Here is a 10246-nt window from a genome sequence, read left to right as displayed (position 1 = left end):
GCCAAGTGTAGGGGAGTGATAGTAAATTTCCCTTAAAAGCATTTATACATTTCAAATAAATATATGAGGTATTAACTTCTTTATATTTGGCAACATTTTGATCATCTTTTCGTGGACAAGGATTCTTATCTCATAAAGGCGTTATAGACTTTTTCTTTTTCTTTCTCCTGGTGCATTGTGGCTGCATGATTTTCTAAGGCCCCTTTTGATATTATATGAATTTCTAGTGTACTAGGAGAAAAAAAATATTGTTTAGAAAATTTGTAATTCCTTCCTTCTATCTCAAGGCATTCTAATGTGAATGATCATTATCTAGAAAGGTAGCATCATGGACCAATTGCTTTTTTGTAACTTTTTTTTCGATTTTTCTTCATCCTCCTTTTATTTAAAAACCTTACAAAGTTGTCCTAACCTTTTATTTTTTGGTAAAACAAAATTGTCTCTACAACTACCATTAGACTAACAAATCTTTCTCATCAAAGTGTTGGAGAAGTTTTCCTCCACCCATGGTGGAGGGTTCAGTCACTTCTGTAAAGCCACTAATTATTACTCCCCACCTTCTATTGTACAAGTCGATAATAATCCTGTACTGTACGTCTCCCCTTGATGCCTTTTCGACACTATTCGGACCCCTCACTAAAGGATTTTCCCTTGACAGTGAGTGTGGATACTCAATTCCAAAATGTTTGTCAGCAACAAAGGCAAATGAGGGAACAGTTTTGCTAATTTGGCCAGTGTAGTGGGGATATCTAAACCAATGCAAATATCTCTTACATTGTCACATTGGATGAGGTTGAGATTTTGTGGACAAGTGGAACTCAAGGTCCCCTCCTCTTCCATGATAAATTTCAGCCTAGATGGAATTGATTAGCTGAGGTTAGTCTGTAAACAGCTTCTTTGGGGGGTTGGCCTCCCAAAAAGTAGCAATGGTGTGCAAAAATCTGCCTGGCTCTTTAATGCAATTGCAGAAAAGGAGCTTGATAAGTATGCGTTCCATTTTAAGATAGATTGTAGTAATTTACAGGTTTTTCATGGATAGAAATCCATAGAGGGGTGTGTGAATGCAAGAGTTGATAAACCTTCATTATTCATCAAACGATTCCTTCTTTGAGAGAGACTCACATTTCTTTGCATCTTGGACAATTGACCTTTACTAGGTTTTAAATATCAAATTGGAATTGACAGAATAGGCTGATTTGACTTGGAATTGATCAATGCTGATTCGGATTAACCCCGATTCTTTACCTACTAATTAAAGTATGGCTGAAGTAGGCCAATTTCAACGCAAAACAATCCTCTGTGGTGAGCAGTGAGGTGCAATGAGTATCCAATGGCTGGGCCCTCCTAGCCATTAGATGCTTTGTGGTGAGCATAGCTCATACCATAGAAATGTCATTTCCTTCTAAGCTCGAAAGGTATTTGTAAGCCAGAACACATGGAAAGTTTAGGACTTCGAAGCAATGCAGATCAAATCTAGCAATGTAGATCAGGCTAGGATGGAGGATATTAATGTTTACCAGATTACATTGGGTTAAGGTGTTGAAGAGTAGGTACTTCCCCAATATCTATTTGCTTGATTCTAAACCAGCAAAGCATGAATCATGGGTTTGGAAAAGTATTGAATGTGTTATCCCTTGCCTTAGGAAATGGGTATTATGTTGGGAAGTAGGGACAGGGTATAATATAGATATCTGGTCAGATACCCTGGGATTGGCAAACATTGTCATCTTCTCTTCTCATTTCCACTTTTTAAATGAATCTAGGCAGCCTCCTCGTTAGGAACCAGAATAGAACATAGCAGAGAGGAGGTTCAATGAAGGAGCTGAATGTCCAAAACATTTGGCACTCAGGAGATCTCTTCATGCTATACACCTTGTGCATCACATTCAGAATTTATTAACTCTAACAGATGGTGCTTATGATCTTTTAACTGGCAGTAATGGTTGGTCTGCTGTTCGGATAAACACAGTGACAAAAAATGATCAAGCACATGTTGGATTTGAAAGAGATAACTCTAGCACTAGAGAGATTCAGGGGATTAGAGAAGCAATCACTCTCATTGATAAATTTCACATGGAGAAGGAAATCAAAATCTCGGACTGTTTGGAAGCCATTGATCTTATTCACTATATGACAGTTTTGAGAAATGGCCTTGGTCAGCATTTACTTTATTATTTGATACTAAGAATCGCCTGAACTCCATGCATAGACAGATAGATTCATTTTGCATTTCTTCTTCAAGTAATTTAAGTACGCCATTTGAGCACAATAAGGTGAACACGTGGTTGAGTATCTTTCTACATATTTGCAATATGTTGGATCAACAAAATAAAAAAAATTCTACTACCAAATTAAGTACAAAATAAAAATTGCTATAGACTAGTATATATGCTGTTCTATAAAGGGAAAATAAATGCCAAACACAAGTATACATTTTATGAGAAAGTTAATTAAATCAAGCGATCCTTAGAGAGGTCACTAAACTCCAGGCTATTTTAAATCCCATGATGTCCTTATAAGGGTTTTTACTTTTCTTGCTTGGGAGTCTTTAGGCCAATGTTGACAAAGACATCGGTTAGTACTGATTTGGATAAGAGAGAAGCCTTCAATAGTCTCGAGGCCTGCATCACAATAAGTAACATTGATGTAAGAAGCATGACTACTACCCTTATAATCCAATTAGCAATTATAAAATGGACTCTGTTACACAATTTGGTGGAAGATAACAATGCAATGGAGAGGTGTATGAATCCAGGGGAAAGCTTTGGCAGGACTTATAGCTTGCCAACCTTCACACATGACCAGACCATATCCATATGGTTCTACATTCAAGCAGACTGCATTTTCATAATATATAAGAATCCAGTACTGAAGTAATTCACCACTACTACCTGAATATCAATGATGCATCATAATTTTAAGAACTTGTAAGCCACTCACCTGCTTCATGTCCATATCAACCATCTGAACCTCCAAGTCATCTAGGGGAACATTCATGCTTTTAAGAAAGGTGAGACTCCACATGGAAACTAGTGGAGTGAAAACCAAATTGTCTGTTATGATGAAAGTCGCCGGTCCCTTGAGAAATCCTTGACCTGCTGTTTCACTTGTTGAAGACTTATAATGTACTATATAACAACATTCATTTGCACGACCACGATTAGACTGTGGCTTAGTACTCAGATAGCAAGTGTAAGGTTTATCGTCTTCATTTTTTGGATTTTCATAAATTGTACACCAAAAGGAAGGAGGTTCATATTCATTTACTTGTAGTGGATTGTAGGAAGAATGGCAGAGCCCAGGTTGAAGCAGCAGGTTCCTTAGAATATCATCCCTTATAACTTTTGAACGTTCCACACTCTTATACAAGTTGTCCGTGGATCCCAGTAATGAATTCCCATCCAAGAGTTGTAAAATGGATCCAAGAGGCAAGGTAAGGAAGCTGAGGAGAAAGTTAACCATGTCTTCCCCAGCTTCAGCGTATAATGCTTTGTTCGTTGACTTGCTAATCGTTAACTTCATCGTTATATCTAGTGGAGATCTTTCACTCTTAGACTGCACTACATCTCCTATCACAAATTTTGGGGCTTCAGATGTAAATCCTTGCTTTCTAAGAAACACATCTGTTAGAGGTGTCTTGGAAAATAACAATCCCTTCAGCAGATTCAGGATCTATAAATGAAGAAATCAAAGACCATAGAAACAAATTTTCAGTTAGTTAAGATTGACGTGTCATCTATACGCAATAAAAAAGATTCAGACATACCAAGTATACTCATAATACTTGAAAGATATTTGATTTATAAGATCCCCAACCCAAAAGCTGATTGCATTCTTGTTGAACACAGTAGAAGAGACTAAGTAGTAAATATGCAGAAATACCATAAAGGAGTATATCAGTCTTCATTCCTCAATTCTCCAAATAGTCTTTGTATGACAGAGAGACAGATTCACAAAAATGTGTTGATTAAGACCTTTTGTAAGATCCAAAGCAGAAAGCACAATGGGATGTAAGGCAAATAAAGATTCTCAAAAAATCAAGCCCAAAGGGCGCAGGATAGCAGTGAAGCCCCAAATAAGGCAAGAAGTCAAGAACCCCACTAGGAGTTCATGTAAGTAGTCTCTCTAGAACCCTTGGAAGCCCCTTAAGGTTAGCTAGGAGGAAAACTAAAGAGGAAAATTAAAGATCTATAATAAGACATACAAGAATTAAAAGAAATGCCCTCCCCTTTTGTGAGTTGTTCTTTGCTTTCCCCCGGGGGAAGGGGTTGCACCTTTGACTTAGCTTTTGTGGCTTTTGTTCTGTTTTCCTTTCAATATTAATTCACATATAAAAATGACTCCTCACAAAGGAAAACACCAAAAACACATGAGAGGGTAGAGAATTAAGATATTTAAGGTTCCATTTGTAAACAGAAGGTAGAAAGCAATTGCAAGGTGAAAATCATACCTCTTCTGAGCCAATACTCACTGTTGTCTCTTGGAGGGAATTCATGTCTTTGATCCCAAGTTTGTGCAAATGTGTCAATATGGTAGTTGGAGAAATGGGCTCTACCTGCAAATCATCGGTTACCATGAACTTTGTCATTCCACAAACAAACGCTCCTCCATCTCCTTTGTGACTTGCACCCTCATCTTCTTTTTCTATGTATATGACCATGTCCATCATTTTCCTGCAAACACCGCAGTTAACATTGTTGAAAATACTATAAAAATCCGCCTCAATGAAACCCCTGGTGCACTTGATCCAATCAGGACAAATATGGTACTTGGGTTCTGTATCATCAACGTTCAGTTTCAGTCTCCTGCAATCAATTACAGAAAGATTCCTTGGATGAAGTAGCATGGACTTGCAAGCGTGAGTCTGCAGAAACTCCTCCTCAAGATTCTCCAACTCTTTGTATAGATTGGTCAAGGACCCAATAATGGCTGGTTGTGGCTGTTTGCTGATGAGTCTCACTATGGTTCCCATGGGCATAGTTAAGAAGCTGAGAAGAGTGTCCACAAAGTCACGGTCAACTTCAGCCATAACTACTCTGTTTTTGTCCTTGTCGATCAGAAGCTTCAGGCTGATGATCTGTGACGCTTGGGAAGCCATTTTTGATTGATTCAAGCCACTAGAATCAGTTCCTCATTTCTTATCCAACTTCTATATCTATAATGAACCATTTATAATTGGGTTTGGAATTGTCCTCTTGGTGGAACTTTTTCTACTGTTCTACTTTTCCTTTTGAATCATTATTGTGCATCTGTACCTATCTGGAGCGCTTTCTTTTGCTTTCACCTTTTCCTTTTTTTGTTTGTGTTCTTATCTTTTCCATTTGCCTGTTGATTGATTGGCGTATAAAATATATATATATATATATATATGCAGCAGTCATCGTATGGTGTCATCATGAAGAGGTCCATTTCCACCAAAAAAAAAAAAAAAGATTATGAAGAGGTCTATTGTATTAACTGAACAAATATATATACAGGAGAATCTTCTATTTCGAACCAATTCAAGAATTTTTTTATTTTATTTTTTTATTAAAAGTTTCATTTGCCAATAGAATTGATCCATATTGATACCCGTATTGGTATCAGTTTGGCATGCCGATACCTAGAACCCAGATATGGACCCATGTGTGAAATGTGAATTTGGTAATCGTCATTATTGTAGAGCACATGTGAATATTATTGTGACTGTCGGAATCTCTGTTAAGTTTGTCTCGAATTCTTAATCTGTTTTGAAGATTGACCCGATTCGACATATTTTGGTGGTGACTTGAATGGGAAATTTTCTGAGATTTGTGATGGAAGTAGAGGGCTTGGGCCTATCGAGTCCACCACTGATCTCGAATGGGGGTGCGGGGGCTACTCGACTGTGACCCAATGGGTCGACCCGCAATTTTGGAGTATATATAATATACTGTTGCTTGTTGAGAAAGTCATTGTATTCTAGGGTTTTCACGCAGCTAGGGTTTCAGGGCGAGTTTTTCCTCGCCGCTGTTAGGGTGTAATTTCTCTTCTGCATAGTGAATCATCTTCTTCTTCGCCCGAAGACGTAGCACACCACCCTGATGTGTGAACCTTGTTAAATCTCTGTGTCGTATGGATCTATTGTCTCTTTATTATTCGTGTTTCTTGGTGTTTGATCTAACAATCTCATTCCGTGGTTGATGGAAAATTATAATTCTCCCTTCATGTGTTCAACACGAAATGAATATAAATCTTTCTTCTAAAAAAAAATATGACTATATAAAGGTGGCTTTAAGGATAAATTTGGCTTGTGCAAACCGTGCTGATAGCCAAAGATCTAGAAAGATATTTTTGAAAATATTAAGGAGGGTACTATGAACTTTGGGTAGATGAAAAATTCTATTTCTTTGGCTGCCAGCAAGGTAATAGCCAAATTTTTTTCATACGTTTCCACCAATATGGTATCAACCAGGTATTAGGATCAAGAACATGCAAAACAAGTATGAATTGCCTGATATGGGCGATTGGATGTGGATATTTTGAACCATGTGCCTGGTTGTGTGGTTCCTGCACCTAGAAATAGAAGCGAGTGAAATTATAGTCCCCCCTTCAAAATAAAAAATTCCATCTATTTTGTTGCGCACATTCTTATTCGCCCCTATGTTGATGTGGGAACCACGCGAATAGACAACAATCTCTTGCCCAAAATTTACATACAAATCCATGTTTGATTGGCAACATGTGCAAGAAATATTGTAGCCATACTCATTCATGGGCACTTGATACAATTTGCTGGCCGAGGGAATTTTTAAGGTTTAAAATTATCTACACACTTCAAAATAAGTTAACAAGTGGGAACAGCTTCAGAGCACATGGGAAAGAAGGACACCATGGTCATTTCACACTTGTTGTCTAGCTGTTCCATATGTCAGACCAACATGGTTCTTTTTTCTCTTTATTTTTTTAATTTATTTGAAGCATTTTAGGTTATGAATTTCTAGTATGCCTCTTTTAATAAGAAAAAAGATTGCTATAATTCTATAGATGATTGATAAAACCCATATTAGACATATTCTTTCAAACTATAAATAGTGAGGTCTGCACTATATTCTATCTCCTATTCTGATCAAGTGTGTCCCATGTGGATGGTGTTTAGATTTCTTCTAATATTACCTTTGTAGAAAACCCTTCCCTTTTTATACTATATGTCATTTTAGTTTAAAAAAAAAAAAAACTATAGAAAATTTGTTTATTCTTTCCAACTATCCATGGTTTTAAGTATCTCCGATACCGATACGATACCCTCCGATACGTATCTTAAATTTAGCCGATCGATATGATAAACACCGATACGATACATGGAATTTTTAAAATCCTTTCGTATCGATATATATCCTACAATATATACCAATATGCATCAATACGCCACCAATACATATCGATATGATACGATATGCCTCGATACGACTCTATGGAAAATATAAAATTGAGATAAAATGTACGTTTTGGTATGTATTGATACGTATCGATGAGTATCGGTATGTATTGGTACGTATCGATGAGTATCAATATGTATCGATCGGTACGTATCGATGAGTATCGATATATATCGGTACGTATCGGTATGTACCGATACAGTGCGCTACAGTCATATAATGGCCAAGATGGGTAATTTTTTAGAAAAACACGATTTTTTGAAGGGTTTTTGTTCCAAAGTTGCTGTCAGCCATATTTCTCTAACTAAAGTGGAAATCAAAGTTGGAAACAAGGATTTTACATTTATGGGACAACTACAAACCTTGAATTCTTAGTACGATACCCTTAATTTAGTGTTTATGCATAATACATGTTATCAATAGCTTTTTTTAACAAATTCTTTATGCAAAAGTGTTTAAAAAATTGTTTTCTATCCATTTATGCGTGTCTCTTTAACGTATCTTAGTGTATCTCCGATACGATACGATACCCTCCGATACGTATCTTAATTTTGACCTATCGATACGATGATCGATACCGATACTTTAATCCTTGCAACTATCTTTAAGACATTCTAATGTGATGGTCACTATTTGGAAAACTTGGCTCGGCACCAATTGTTTCAAGTAAACTTTTGTTTAATTTTTCTTCGTATTCCCTTTAATTTGATAAGCATACATGGTCAACCCAAGAGAGTAGCACAGTTGGTGAATAACAAACTTGGTACGAATATTTTTAAACTGGTCTCGTTTCAATTTTGTTGCCAGATTGAGTTATAGGTTTAAGTTATCAGTTCTGGGAATGAACTTATTTTTTAAGATAACAACAAAAATTTGATGTTGCTGGCTTGAACTGCGGAATCTAACCCAAATTTAGACTTATGAAGATCAAGTTTTCCTAAAGCCTCTGTAAACAGATTCATATTGAGAAGGAGAGATGGGGAGAGAGGGTCACATCAGGAGATTCAGGACCCTCCCATTGTTACTGTTCAGAATGAAACCCGCCCGTGCCGTCTATCATTTGAGACATCTGGACTGATGTAGAGAACCAATGTCCTGCTGTCATTCCTATATGGGTAAATCTCCAAGAAATTTGTCCGGTGAAGAAATTGCAAGAAGATGTAGAAAACTGTATGTGAATGGATAGAAGTATAATTATGGGTATTGCCATACTGGGTGCTACTTTGGAAATCAACCACCTAGATGATTCTTAGTTTTTCATAATAAAGGTTACACTCATTTTTCAGAAGGAACCTTGTGCTCTATATCACATAATTTGGAACAGCATTCAATCTTGCTAATGTAGCATATATTAAGGTCATATAGGAAACCTTCTGAAATGAGCCATCCAAGAAGCCAAAACCTTTAAAGTAAAAAATACTGCAAAGTTGTCAACAGGGTTTTTCCTGTCTCTTATTAGTCATGTGTTGCATTTACCAACAGGTAGGATGAAAATTTTCTTCCACCTACTAGTCATGCTTGTGTAACTCTTTCAAGTACTAGTCAGTTCCAACACCCCCCTCTCCCCACCACACCCCACCCAACCCCCCAAAAAAAAAAAAAAAAAAATAAAAAAAAGCCCTTTCTTCCCTTTTTTGGGTACTAAGATATGGCATCATGGTTAAGCTATGACATGCTTAATTGGGAGGTAGTCAATCCTCTATCACAAAGAGAAAAAAAATAGGAGATCCAATGTACTTGTTTATTCCATCTTTTTAATTTCTTAACAAATACAATTGAGAAGTAGTTATCCGATTGTAATTCCTACCCATGATCTATAATTCCACTAACTATTTCATAATCACAGAATAACTTCTTCATAAGATAACTTGTACTAACTTACGGTAATAACTAACAACTCCACCTATAATAATAATAATAATAATAATAATAATAATAATATATTTGGGAAGTTAGGTATGTGACATTCCGACCGTTGGATTGAGAATTTATGAACAAAATTAGTCACTTGTCAATTTTCCTCGTATATACGAGATAACCTTTGTATCATAGAACATTGCCTGCTAGAGTTTATTATATAACATATACATGCACAAGGAAAAATAAGTTAATGGAATAAAGATTTCAGTAAAATAAACCATTTGTTATGATGTTGAGGACCAAACAATGGAACAATCTAATATAAATCCTTGTTTGAGCACAATGAGGAATGATTGATTATCTTCTTATGAATGTGCAATATGTTGGATCAACAAAATAAAAAAATTTCTTAGTACTAAAATAAATACAAACTAAAAATTCTATTAACTAGTGTGATGACAAACACAAGCCTCAAGTCTGAGCATGTTAATTAAATCAAACAACTCTAGGCTATTTCAAGTCCTGTGATGTCCTCATCAACGTTTAATTTTCTTGCTTGGGAATCTTTAAGCCAAAGTTAACCAAGGCATCAGTCAATACCGTATTGGAGAAGAGAGAAGCCTTCAATATCCTCAAGGCCTGCATCACAAAAGTAACATTGATTTAAGAAGCATAATTAAAAGTCCTTATAAGTCAATTAATTGGCATCTATGGGCTCTGTTACACAATGTAATGTATATATCGAAGATATAAGAATCCATTAATCGAGTTGTATGAATGCAGGGGAAAGGTTTGGCAGGACATATACCTTACCAACCCTCATCCATGGCCAGACCATATGGTTATGAATTCAAGGCAAGAACCTATGCAGTTTCAACCATAGGACAGGAATAGTAATTCACCAGTTCTACCTGATTTTCAATGATGAATCATAATAGTTCAAAAGTCTTAATCACTCACCTCCATCCAGCCTACGTTAATCATTCGAA

At 36.3% G+C, this 10246-nt stretch overlaps 2 protein-coding genes across 3 annotated transcripts in view; both read right to left on the bottom strand.

Moving 5' to 3' along the window:
• Positions 1-2269: 2269 nt before the first annotated feature.
• LOC122077657 lies at positions 2270-5195 on the bottom strand. Its single transcript, XM_042643578.1, has 3 exons — positions 4451-5195; positions 2941-3672; positions 2270-2621 (listed from the first exon to the last, which is right to left on the bottom strand). Exons 1-3 carry the CDS (start codon positions 5096-5098, stop codon positions 2526-2528), a joined length of 1476 nt encoding a protein of 491 aa, XP_042499512.1. The 5' UTR covers positions 5099-5195; the 3' UTR covers positions 2270-2525.
• A 4328-nt stretch (positions 5196-9523) lies between these two features.
• Positions 9524-10246, bottom strand: part of LOC122074816 — a 3236-nt gene continuing 2513 nt past the window's right edge. Inside the window, exons 3-4 of one of the 2 annotated variants that reach the window (XM_042639787.1) lie at positions 10218-10246; positions 9524-9896 (exon numbers count right to left, since the gene is read on the bottom strand). In XM_042639787.1, coding sequence (XP_042495721.1) covers positions 9801-9896; positions 10218-10246 — 125 coding nt within the window. In that variant the 3' untranslated portion in view covers positions 9524-9800. The remainder of the gene's footprint in view (positions 9897-10217) is intronic. The other variant, XM_042639794.1, reaches the window with a different exon arrangement.

This window comes from Macadamia integrifolia, chromosome 1, assembly GCF_013358625.1.
Source record: "Macadamia integrifolia cultivar HAES 741 chromosome 1, SCU_Mint_v3, whole genome shotgun sequence".
Lineage (NCBI taxonomy): Eukaryota > Viridiplantae > Streptophyta > Magnoliopsida > Proteales > Proteaceae > Macadamia > Macadamia integrifolia.
Note: the sequence above shows the minus strand (reverse complement) of the source record. Positions and strands in the feature narration are given on the sequence as shown.

What these genes read in the sequence shown, in the direction of transcription:
- LOC122077657 (XM_042643578.1), bottom strand. Translation starts at nt 5,098, where the DNA reads ATGGCTTCCCAAGCGTCACAGATCATCAGCCTGAAGCTTCTGATCGAC. An exon ending in TGAGTATTGGCTCAGAAGAG is followed by an intron (nt 3,673 to 4,450) that starts GTATGATTTTCA and finishes CTTCATTTATAG; the next exon opens with ATCCTGAATCTGCTGAAGGG. An exon ending in TTGATATGGACATGAAGCAG is followed by an intron (nt 2,622 to 2,940) that starts GTGAGTGGCTTA and finishes ATTGTGATGCAG; the next exon opens with GCCTCGAGACTATTGAAGGC.